The 12,433-nt window shown below is 45.8% G+C and overlaps 1 protein-coding gene across 11 annotated transcripts in view; it reads right to left on the bottom strand.

The window, feature by feature from the left end:
• The window catches only part of DCTN1 (dynactin subunit 1), a 733,647-nt gene that overhangs the window by 107,168 nt on the left and 614,046 nt on the right, over nucleotides 1-12,433 (bottom strand). For 8 of the 11 annotated variants that reach the window (XM_085642808.1, XM_085642809.1, XM_085642811.1 and 5 more), the window contains 2 exons: nucleotides 3,905-3,919; nucleotides 2,487-2,620 (listed from right to left, as the gene is read on the bottom strand). In XM_085642808.1, coding sequence (XP_085498934.1) covers nucleotides 2,487-2,620; nucleotides 3,905-3,919 — 149 coding nt within the window. The remainder of the gene's footprint in view (nucleotides 1-2,486; nucleotides 2,621-3,904; nucleotides 3,920-12,433) is intronic. The other 3 variants (XM_085642810.1, XM_085642816.1, XM_085642818.1) reach the window with 1 other exon arrangement.

The raw sequence follows: 12,433 nt of genomic DNA, 5'->3' as shown, positions 1-12,433 counted from the left end.
TGTGTGAAACCTATGGTTTTTTCAGTGAATTTGCAAGGTTTTTTAAATGCTAATTCCTAACTATAACGTGTGTGAAACCTATGGTTTTTTCAGTGAATATATATATATATATAGATCTACATATATGGTTTTCACATATATGTGATGTGTTTCCGGCATCCTGCACATGGGTGGGAATATTCATGTGCTTATGACTATTGATGAGGATCCCCTGGAAGAGAACTGGGTTAAATCCATCATTCTTAAGCTCACCATGCCACCCCAGTTTAGACCTGGCCATATGCACATCAGTCTTGACCCTGTGCCTCATGGGAACAGTCCAGCCCGAACTGCTAATCCAGGTCCTTCCTGGACCGGAAAAAGCATCCTAGGACCGGTTTCGGGGTGTAACTCCTCTTCAGCCAGGATAGCTTGAATCTAGTGACCCACGTCTGGGCATACCCAGCGCACTTAGGGCAAGGAAGCAAAAGACACACAATTGACGGACGGAATGCAAAACAAATCAAAACATCCACCCCCAGTCAAAAGATCTGGGTTAAATCCATTGGATTTAGTCCCAGATCACTGTACTGGGGTGAATGTATGACATTGTTCTGCATTCTGTCCATCAATTGTTCTTTTTGCATTTGTCACCCCGGGTGGAATGGGCATGCTGAGACGTGAGTCCCGGGCTCTCCATGCCACTGGAATCAAGCTATCACGGCTGAAGAGGGGTGAAACCCCGAAACTGGTCCTAGGATGCTTGTTTCCAGTCCAGGGAGGACCTGGCCTAGCAGTTCGGGCCGGACTGTTCCCATTGGGCACAGGGTAAAGACTGATTTGCATTTGGCTGGGTCCAAACTGGAATGGCATGGTGAGCAAAAAAACTATGGTTAGAGGCCCAGATCTCTGTACTGGGGTGAATGTATGACAATGTTCTACATTCTGTCCATCAATTGTTCTTTTTGCATTCTTCAACTTTTTATGGCGCCGTGACTTACCTGTACCCGAGTCCGATGAGCGATGGTGACGGCTCTGCGACCGGGCACTCGATCTCCCACGGGAGCGGGACCTCGATCGGCGCAGAACAGATTGCCGGACCTCCAATAACTTTCTGGGAACGCTCCCGCAAAGCTTTTGGCGCCACGGCCCAACAATCAGGGCACGCCTCGGGGACATGGGCGTACCCCAAGCAGAAGACACACATCGTGCAGGTCCGCTACCGACATGTTCCGACGGCAGGCCCTACAAAACTTAAACCCGGGCATCCCTACTGCACCAGGAGTTGAGTACTCGACAAAACAAGAGAAACAAGTTCTCAGAAACCAAGTTAAAACATTAACTAGTGGTACCGCTCTATCGGATCCACGCTGCTGACGCGGAAAAAGAAAGAACTAATGTCAGCGCACGTGGGCACATCTAAGTAGCTCCGATGACGTCATCTCGGCGGTTACGATGCCAGGGACGTATGCGGAGCCGCATGACGACGCCTACCGACGCGCAGGGGTACTGCTGACGAAAACTTTCCGGATCCAGTGTGACGCCTGGGGATATTCTAAGATAAGGAATCTATCACTAACGTGTCTCTTTCAAATTATTATTCTTAGGAGATTTGTAAAGCGCATGGCAACCCGGAGGCAATCCCAGGGCTGATTGAGCAACACAGATTGTAAACTAACCCCTATGGGGCTTGCGCCTGCAAACGAAAAGGCTTTGAGGCTTTTTCTGAGGGACAATTCATTATTGATGGTCTGCAAAGTAAGAGGCAGGGTGTTCAACAGTTGTGCCACATTGTACCTTAAAGATCTTCCTCCATTTCTAGCGCTCTTTACGGGCCGAGTTAGACCAGCAGGGTGTTAGATGATCGGAGAGCTTAGCCAGGTTTGTAGGGATCCAATCAAATGGCTTGAAGCCGTGGTCCGTCCCTAAACACCAGAGACGCAGCTGGTGACGATCGGTCAAAGACATTTGTTTGGAATAGTATTTAAAAGGTTTAAACTCTGCAGTTTTAGGAGGGGAAATGTTGCCTTGCATAATGGAAAAATAATATGGAACAGAAAAAGGTTGCCAACTGACAATATAAAAGTCAGGAGCTAGCTCCGAAACAATGTACGAAGGCATGGAAAGAAGGGAACCGGCGTCAGCAGGCTGGGGTGGCACCTAAAGTGGCTCCATTTGTCACTTCGGGGTTGGACCTCAACATATACCGGACGATGCCTCAGTGCAGGGGATATGCTCAAAAATCTTCTAGATCTAATCTGCCATCTGGGGATACTCCAAAGGTGTGGAATCTGCAGTTAGAAATATCAATCAAAAACTATAAATATGCACCTACTGAATAGATTGGGATGAAGGGAAGGAGAGGCTAAAAGAGAATATGCAATGTTTTTCTTTTTACATGTTATTTTGTGTGGATTGCACCAAAATCTTTAACAAAAAGTTTGAAGATAAAAATAAAACAGAGCCTACACTAACAAAGAACAGAATTCAACATAGGAAAAACTCACTTTCAGCCTGTTATTCTCATGTTTCAAATGTTTGATCGATAACTGAAGCGCATCGATTTTCTGAAGAAGAAGAGGAGAATCCTTAACTTGAACAGGACCTGTTCCACCCATCATCACCTGGCCTTGAGCTGCACCTAAAAATAATTCATATGATTACTATTTTACATACAATAATTAAAATTTCAATCTTTCATCCAGGTTTTGGCAAGTATCAAAACACTCTTTTGAAGCAATGATGCAGTGTAATTACTCAATTTCAATTAAGAGGTTTTTAAAGGTTTCTTTCTCTCTCTCTCTCGTCGAGATTAGTTTTCTTGTTCTGGTGTACTTACTTGAGACAGCCCGGTTTTACTTTTAGAAAGCATAGTAAGTAGCTTGCAGGTATCTAATAAGGTTTAACACCAACCTCTCAATAGCCAGGAAGAGACAGAGAAATGACTAGGAGAACATTTTCGCTCATAAATGTGAGTTAATAAATGTTAAAATCCTTTAACAAAGACGCCTGACAAATCATAGTTATGGAAGAGGAGCAGTATTCACAGACTAAGTGAAAGGTGTAAAGAGTCTTCATGATTTACTTGAATATGGTCCTTATTCAAATTGAAAATAAATCTAATTTTTGATGTGCGGACTTGTCACTTCTCAGGGGTTTAGCAGCACAGGCAACTCATTTGAAGCAGGAACCCTCTTGAAGTTTTCCTACAAATGCAGGCTGTTGGAAAAGAAACACGTATGTTGTTTTCTGGTGGAAGACTCATCTGAAGTCCTTACAATGCTTATTGGGACTAAGCCCCTTGAATTTAACACTTCAAAGACAGGCTTAAGTATCCTAGTCAGCCAAGAGGAATGAAGTGCCTTCAAGCATTCTTACTGCTAAGGAACTAGCAAAGGCTTTTGATATGAATGTGCCACGGCAGGTAAAAGATGGCATCTTTGCATGTCCTTTAGCTGGTAGGTACATTGAATATACTCCAAAATTCTTCACACGCTATAGATTAAGTTTCCAAATTTCTTCCCAGTGATCCGAAAACAGCCATCACCTCCACTACTTAGTAAGAAGGGTTCTGGACAAGAGTTAAGGCTCACGCATTTAACGATAAAAGACTGGTCACAGGTTTCTATGTGTGAATGATACTGCAGCTATAAATAACTTCACACTACCAATCCGTGCATACTACTTTGAAACAACATTTCTGTATTATGTCTAGCATGCAGGAAAAGAGGCAAATTTAAATGTTCAACTCAAAATGCAACTTGATATAGAAACAGGGCTACATTGGTTTCAGTTGCATAACTCGATTATATGGTTCACTCCAGATACAGAGCATACCAGTGTTGCATGTTCATTCCTAGTCTGCCAGCAACAGACAATGTGTGTGTGTAGAGAACATGCCTGAAAGGGACATGCAATACTTTACCTTTCAACTGTTCATCTGAAGGAAGTACAACATTAAGTAGAAAAATCGCAGGAAAGATAGAAAAGGAGGAATTAGAAGGAGGGTCAAAATATAGGTTAAGACACAATATAAGAAGAAAAGAGTCTACTGCAGAGAGAAGAAAATAGAACAAAGTAAAGACCACTGAAAATTAAGAACATCACTTATTGGTTGCACCCGGCAAAATACAAAACAATATAGACTTAAATAAATAGAGAATCACCCCAGTCTATGAAACTATTCATTTGCAACAGTTTTTCATTGCCATGATGCTGAATAAACAAAATAGATATTTACATACCTTGGACTACAGTCTCTCAGAACTGTTGTCCTTCTTAGATTTATATTTTGATTATTTCCCATCAGGGAGCAATATACTTTAGCTGTGAAGTAGTTTAAAACAGTAGGCTACCACTTCATTGTGGACCTTTTTTTCCTACTTAAGTTGGCTTGAACCTGCATTCAGGGGCATTTTTAGATTATAGCGCATGATGCACACAGGACACAAAAGCCTTGTCGAGGAGGGGAGTGTTCAACCAACAGTGAAGGCTACCAACAAACACCAAAATGGCACTGACCCAAATGTTGACTGAAGGGATGCAGCCTAGCAGGAATGCCACCATATCCCTCCCTGTTTGTTATCCCAACTGAACTCCAATCATTTCTTTATAAAGATTCCCCATATCTCTTCAAATTTAACCAGACGATCATTTATTGTATATGTTAATTTTATATAACTCGCCATGTCAGACATATTTGTTTGCAAAGTATTATAAGACAATATCTTCATAGTCTTCTATAACCTTAGGATTAAAATGTGCACAATGGCCGTAGATGTTGCAAACCATCTCAACACACTACGTTTAAGTGTAGGATAGGTGTGGTATCATATAACCAGGCAAATTATGCCATCAAAGGTTCTTGTAGCCACATTTCATCCTTCAAAGTGCCCCATATTTGTCCCTAATATTATGTCAACCTTTCACAGTTCAACAATACATGTACTTCTCGTCGAATTTCAAACATTCCCAACATCCTTCTGAATGAGTTAACTTTGCTGTGTATAGCCTTAGAGGAAACCAATACAATCTGTGTAAAACCTTGACATAGCTTAGCAGTAATATTGCCTCCTTCAATACATGGAACAAATCAATCTAATCTTCATCTATATAGTGAAATGCTGGTCTTTGATCCTGCAAAGTTTTAAGATCTTGTGGCGTATGGGCGGACAATATATGGTCTGTAAGTATTCTATAAAGACCAGATAACATTCTCTCCAAGTTTGTGTGTGTAAATATATATATATATATATATATATATGGAATATGCTACTTACCAGTATGCATCTGTTCTTGGCATGTAGAGCTGCAGAGTTGTACACTTAGCATAGGTCGCCATCTGGTGTTGGGCCCGGATGTTTGCAGTTTGTTTTTCTTCTTGGACAGTCTTTGGAAGTCACGAGTTTGGTGACTCCTCCTTCGGTCCGTACTGCGCATGGGCTTCGGCTCCATCCTCAGATTGTTTTTCGCCAACAGGGAAATGATGGAGCGTAGTAATAACAGTGAGAAACCCATGTGTTGTATCTAAATAAGATGTACTGGAACGGATACAGGTAGCCGGGGAGGCGGGTGGGCGTGTACAACTCTGCAGCTCTACATGCCAAGAACAGATGCATACTGGTAAGTAGCATATTCCGTTCGAGGCATATGAGCTGCAGATTGTACACTTAGCATAGATTATATAGCAGTACCCAACCTTAGCGGCGACCACCGGTATCCGTTGCAGCTGTTTGAAAAAGTGTCTTTAGTACAACCTGGCCCACCCTAGCTTGCTGCTTGGAATGCACATCTACACAGTAGTGTTTTGTGAAGGTGTGCGGTGTAGACCATGTGGCTGCCTTGCAGATGTCATCTAAGGGTATATTCCCTAGAAAAGCCATAGAAGCCCCTAACTTTCTTGTAGAGTGGGCTTTAGGGGGAACAGATAATGTTCTCTTTGCCTTTTGATAGCAAATTTGTATGCATTTTACAATCCACCTAGCTATCCCTGATTTTGAAATGGGGTTGCCTTTATGTGGTGGAGAGAAGGAAACGAACAATTGTTTAGTCTTCCTGAAGGGTTGCGTTCTTTGTATGTAGTATAGTAACGCCCTTTTTACATCAAGTGTGTGTAATGCCCTTTCTGCAACAGATTGGGGTTGCGAAAAGAAGACAGGTAATTCCACTGATTGATTGAGGTGGAAGGGGGAAATGACTTTGGGCAGAAACTTCGGATTTGTGCGAAGTATGACCTTGCTGTGATGCATTTGTATGTAGGGTTCCTGTATGGTGAACGCTTGTATTTCACCAACCCTTCTAAGGGAAGTGATAGCTACAAGGAAAGCTGTTTTCCAGGTGAGAAACTGTAGCTCACATTTGTGCATTGGTTCGAAGGGCGGACCCATTAGTCGTGTAAGAACTAAATTTAGATTCCATACAGGGGAAGGTGGTGCCCTGGGAGGAATTACTCGTTTAAGGCCTTCCATGAAGGCTTTAATAGCGGGCACTCTGAAGAGTGATAAATGCTGCCTGTTTTGTAGATAAGCAGCGATCGCTGCTAGGTGTAGGCGTATGGATGAATATGCCAGGTTACACCTGTGAAGATGGAGCAGATAGCATATGATGTGCTGTATGGATGCATCTAGGGGGTTGATTGTATTGTTACGGCAGTAAATTACAAATCTTTTCCACTTTGCGGCATAGCATGCTCTAGTGGTAGGACGTCTGGCTTCCATGATGATGTTCATGCAATCAGGGGGAAGGTTAAGGTATCCGAATTCTAAGATTTCAGGAGCCAGATCGCCAGGTTGAGCTGAGCTGGGTCCGGGTGCCTGATTTCTCCATGGTTCTGGGTTAGGAGGCATGGGGAAAGGTGCAGTTTTTGATGTGGTACCACTGATAGTTGTAGTAGCGTGGTGTACCACGGCTGCCTGGCCCACGTTGGAGCTACCAGAATGAGTGTGAGGGAGTGCTGTTGTAGCTTCCTGACCACTAATGGAATTAGTGGGAGAGGTGGAAAGGCGTATGCAAATCTGCCTGACCAGTTCATCCATATCGCATTGCCCTTGGACAATGGGTGTGGGTATCTGGCGGCGAAGCTTGGGCATTTTTTGTTTTCGTGGGTGGCGAAGAGGTCTTTTTGAGGATGCCCCCACTGTTTGAAGAATGGGTGAAGAACTTGTGGATGCAGTTCCCATTCGTGTAGTTGTTGCGTTTGTCTGCTGAGCAGATCTGCTATGGTGTTTTGTACTCCTGGAACGTGCTGTGCCAGGAGAAAGATGTTTTGGGGAATTGCCCATCTCCATATGCTCTGGGCTAAGCGGGAGAGCTGGGGAGAGTGTGTCCCCCCCTGTTTTTGTATATAATACATCGCAGTCATGTTGTCTGTGCGAATGAGGACTGCTTTGCCCGAAATTTGTTTTTGGAAAGATTTTAGGGCTAGAAAGATCGCCAAGAGCTCCAGATGGTTGATGTGGAGCGATTTTTGCTGTGGCGTCCATAGACCTTGCATTGTGAGGTGTAGGAGGTGCGCTCCCCAGCCGGAGAGCGATGCGTCCGCTGTTAGAATCACCTGAGGAACCGGGTCCAGGAACGGCCGTCCTTTGGAAAGGTTTGTGGTGTTCCACCACTGCAGAGAGTGATGTGTGCGGCCGTCCACCAACACCAGATCCGTCAGCTGACCCTGGGCCTGGTTCCACTGTTGTGCTAGGCACTCTTGAAGTGGGCGCATGTGGAGTCTTGCATGGGGCACTATAAATATGCAAGACGCCATCATTCCTATGAGCTTCATGAACACTCTTGCTGGAAGAGAGTGTTGGGGAAGGAATGTTTTGCGTAAGGCTTGAATGCTTGTGATTCTGGCTGAGTTTGGATAGGCAATACCTTTGGAGGTGTCTATAGTGGCCCCGAGATATTGCTTTGTGTGAGATGGTATGAGGTGGGACTTTTGGTAGTTCACCGTGAAGCCTAGCTGGTGGAGCAGTTGGATGGTGCTGTTTGTATGTTGCACACATTGGTGGTAGGACGTGGCTTTTATCAGCCAGTCGTCTAAGTAAGGGAAGACGTGAATGTGTTGACGTCTGAGGTGTGCTGCTACTACTGCTAGGCATTTGGTAAACACTCGTGGTGCAGTGGTGACCCCGAAGGGGAGAACCGTGAATTGGTAATGTTGCCCGTCCACCACGAACCTGAGGTATTTCCTGTGAGAGGGGTGTATTGGAATGTGAAAGTATGCGTCTTTCAGATCCAAGGTTGTGAGAAAGTCTCCCTGGCAGAGGAGTGGGAGGACTTGTTGTAGAGTGACCATGTGAAAATGGTCTGAATGTATGTAGGCATTTAGAGGTCGGAGGTCCAGAATGGGTCTGAGGGTCTCGTCTTTCTTTGGTATTAAGAAATATAGAGAGTAGACCCCTAGATTTCGTTGATTGACGGGGACCTGCTCTATAGCGTGTTTTTGCAGGAGTGAGAGTACCTCTTGTTTGAGCAGTGTGGAATGTTCTTGAGACATTGGACGGTGCCTTGGTGGGATATTGGGTGGGGTAGATGTTAGCTCTAGACAGTACCCTGACCGAATGATTTGGGTCACCCATTTGTCCGATGTTATGGACTCCCATACGTGGATAAAGTTTTGTAGTCTGCCCCCGACCGGAGTGGAATGGTCTGGGGGGAGCGGAGGGGAGTCATTGTGCGGGGGGGGTGGCAGAACGGGTGTTGTTGGTTTTGCCCCTGCCCTTATTGTTGTTACCCCTGTAACCACCTCTCTGATTGCCCTTTGAAAAGGTATTTTGAGGAGGGGACTTTTAGGAGGTAGAGGCGTTATCGGTGGAGGAGCCTCTGCCTGTGCCACGAAAGGACGAGCGTCGAAAGGAACGTTTGGAGGCTTGTGTTTGGAGTGCCCCCATAGACTTTGCTGTGTCTGTGTCTTTCTTCATCTTTTCGAGCGCTTCGTCCACCTTTGGCCCAAAGAGTGTTTCCTGGTCAAAGGGGTGATTGAGTATGGATGCCTGGACTTCAGGCTTGAACCCTGAGATCCTGAGCCAGGCGTGGCGACGAAGCAGGACACTGGTATTTATGGCCCTAGAAGCAGTGTCGGCTGCATCGAGGGCACACTTAATGGAGGTGTTTGTAATTAGTTTACCCTCCTGTATCAGGTCATGAGCCTTGTGCTTGTATTTTTCTGGAAGGTGCTGCATAAGAGCCTCTAGTTTGTCATAGTGTGCTCTATCATATCGCGCAAGCAGTGCTTGTGTGTTTGCAATGCGCCACATGTTTGCAGCTTGGGAGGCGGTGCGTTTACCAGACGCGTCCAGAAGTTTAGATTCTTTGTCTGGCGGTGGGGCATCTCCTGAGGATTGGGAGTTAGCCCGCTTTCTAGCTGTGGAGACAACTAGGGAATCTAGGGGAGCAGGGCCCTTGATGTAAGCAGGGTCTGTGGGAGCCGCCTTGTACTTCTTCTCTATTCTAGGGTTCAGTACTCTGGCTCTGACAGGGTCTTTGAACACCTCTGTAGCGTGCTTGGTGACACCCTTAAGCATGGGTAAAATGGAAGTAGATTTGTCTTGTATATCAAATGTATCCAGTAGGAAGTCTTCTTCTACTGGTTCACTGTGCATGTCCACCCCATGGTAGTGTGCTGCTCTCTGCACTAAATGATGAAACCCTAAGGAGTCCTCTGGAGGAGACGGCCTTGATGGGTATAGGTCGTCCTGAGGTACATTGGGTATATCAGGGTTATTGTAATCCTCCCATGGATCTGGGGTCCCTGGTGGAGTGGGATCCATTGGGGCGTCCGCCGGGTAATTGTCCGGATCCCCATCATCCGGATCTGGGGATGGGGCCGGATCGTAGTGAGGTAAAGGTGGCGGAGACCTGTGAGGTGGAGGCGGTGGAGGAGGTGGAGGGGGTAGGGGAGGCGGTGGTGGGGAGGGCACTCTGAGGGGAGAAGTAGCAGAGTCCTTCCTTTTGGGTGGAGGAGGAGGAGCCGGAGCATCAAGGCGTCTTTTCTTGGTAGTTAAAGTCAAAAGCCCAGTCTTTGGATCTTTGGACAAAGTTTTTTGTAAAGGGTCTGGTGTAAACAGAGCCAATGGTGTCGAGTCGTCTGTCGGCACCGGTGATTTCGGAACCGGGGGTTTCGATGGTCTGTGTGCGCCATGCTTTTTTGAGGTCTCCGGGTGTTTCGGCGTCGAATGATGTTTCGGCGCCGGAGCGTCGGTGCCGACAGATTTGTGTTTGTGTTTGGTCGGCACCGAGTGTCCAGGCTTCGGCACCGGTGGTTTCGGAGTCGAGCTGGATTTTGCAGTCTTCGGTGCCGGATGCTGTTTTTCGGCACCGGGTGTCGGCTGGCTCGATCCCGAGCTGCCATGAGACTTTGGGGGCTTCGACACCGGGCCCGAAGGTGGGGTGATCGAAGTTTTGGTTTTGGTTTTGCCCAGGCCGGCAGGCGAGGGAGTAACCTGAGTCTCTTTGGTTTTCGGCGCGGGGGTGGGAGGGGGCATAGTACTCACGGCCCGCTGCGCTGGTGTAACGTCCTCCACGTCGGAGTCGTCGGCCTCGGAAGCGCTGACGACGTCTTCCTCCTGCTCGGTGTGTGTTTGCCCCGAAGCTTCGGCGTCGTCTCCGAAGATGTCCGGTGGAGCTGCGGAGGATGAGTGCGCCATGGTGCGTCGAGCTCTTCGATCTCGGATGGTCTTCTTCGATCGAAAAGACTTGCAGGCGGGGCAGTCTCTAGCCTCGTGTTCCGGAGAGAGGCAAAGGTTACACACCTGATGGAGGTCGGTGTGGGGAAATTTAGACCCACATTTTGGGCACTTTTTGAACGGAGTCCTTTCCATCGGCCGGGACCGGAGTCGCGGAGGGCCCGAAGGCCGGTGTCGATGTACGGGATGGAGAAAGTGCCGCTTCGAGAGATGAAGATGATGAAGGAACTCGAAGAATCGAGGATTTTCCGTCGAGGCTGGAACCGTAGAAGTTCGAAGCCGGAGCACGAAGTATCACATCCGAGCCCGATGGCGGAAAAAAACAATCTGAGGATGGAGCCGAAGCCCATGCGCAGTACGGACCGAAGGAGGAGTCACCAAACTCGTGACTTCCAAAGACTGTCCAAGAAGAAAAACAAACTGCAAACATCCGGGCCCAACACCAGATGGCGACCTATGCTAAGTGTACAATCTGCAGCTCATATGCCTCGAACATATATATATATATACATACACACACCTTTACCCAATTTGGATCCTGATCGGCAGCGGGCTCAGCTGATGACGTCGCATATTACATCACTCATGACATGGTGTGAGAAAGTGGCTCTGAATATACTGTTCCCTAATAGGTACAGGGTGTACAGAGTCCACAGTCCCCCAGAGGCTGATAGAGGTCAAAGTTAGGTATGACCTTACTCTCAAAAGTGGTAGCTTGGTCGAGCAGTAAGGCAGTACCAGAGGACAGTGTAAAGCATTTATTGTACACACTCAGTCAGCAAATGGTTTCACACACTCAATAACTGAACTCTAGGCCAATTGGTTTGTATATATAAAATATATGCTTGTTTTATTTTTAGAACCACAAAGGGAGTAAAAATATACTTTCTCAGAATGAGAGGTTGAATATAAATACTTTTGTCTTAAACAATAAATTTGTGTAAACAGTCACAGTTGGTTGCAATAAACAATCCTATTTCCTAAACATAACAATGCATTGAGCTCAATGGTAAATTCAGGTTATTTGTAATAAATTACTTTTTCAGATTACTTTTGGAATTCCAGGTCTGGCTCCTAGAACCAGCCTGGGGTCAGTATTCAGAATCAAGTGATGAAAGTCGACTTAATAACTGTAATGATTTTTAAATAATATTTAGCTATTTCAAAAGTTAGCACTTAGAAAATATTTCAAAGAAAACATTCAATGGATCTCTATGGCAAGAAATTCACATTGCAGGTAGAGTACTTTATCGTTACTTTAGTAGTCCAGGACTGGGTGCCTAGACCCAGGACTGGGGTCCTTATCAAAAGCAGGTAATTCATTTCGTTTGCAGAAATGGTACGATATTAAAAGAATATTTCAAATTTGCAAAAATAGACACTTAGAAGAAATTTCACAGAAAAGCAGACAATGGTTTCCTATGGGAGAAAAATGAGTTAGAGGTAAGTATAGTTGTGGACACTTTTCAGGGTCAGGGCTGGGCACCAAGATCCAGCACTGGGAGCTCACCTAGGAACAGGTGAGTAAATTCGTTTTCGTCACTTGGCTGATTTTTGGTGAATTTTTGCAGTTTTGAAAAGTTCACACTTAGAAGATTTTTGAAGAAAAAGCCAGTCAATGTTACCCTATGAGGAAAATGAAGTTAGCGGTTTAAGGGTAAGTACTCGACTGGCAGAGTTGAAATTCCGGGTATGGACTCAGGGGTCCCCCAGTGTCAGGTAGGTACAGTTGGTTCACCCTCAGCGGTTTCAGGACGGCCAGGTGCAGAGAGAGTTAG

This window comes from Triturus cristatus, chromosome 2_2, assembly GCF_964204655.1.
Source record: "Triturus cristatus chromosome 2_2, aTriCri1.1, whole genome shotgun sequence".
Taxonomy (NCBI): Eukaryota; Metazoa; Chordata; class Amphibia; order Caudata; family Salamandridae; genus Triturus; species Triturus cristatus.
This window is presented reverse-complemented; position numbering and strand designations above follow the sequence as displayed.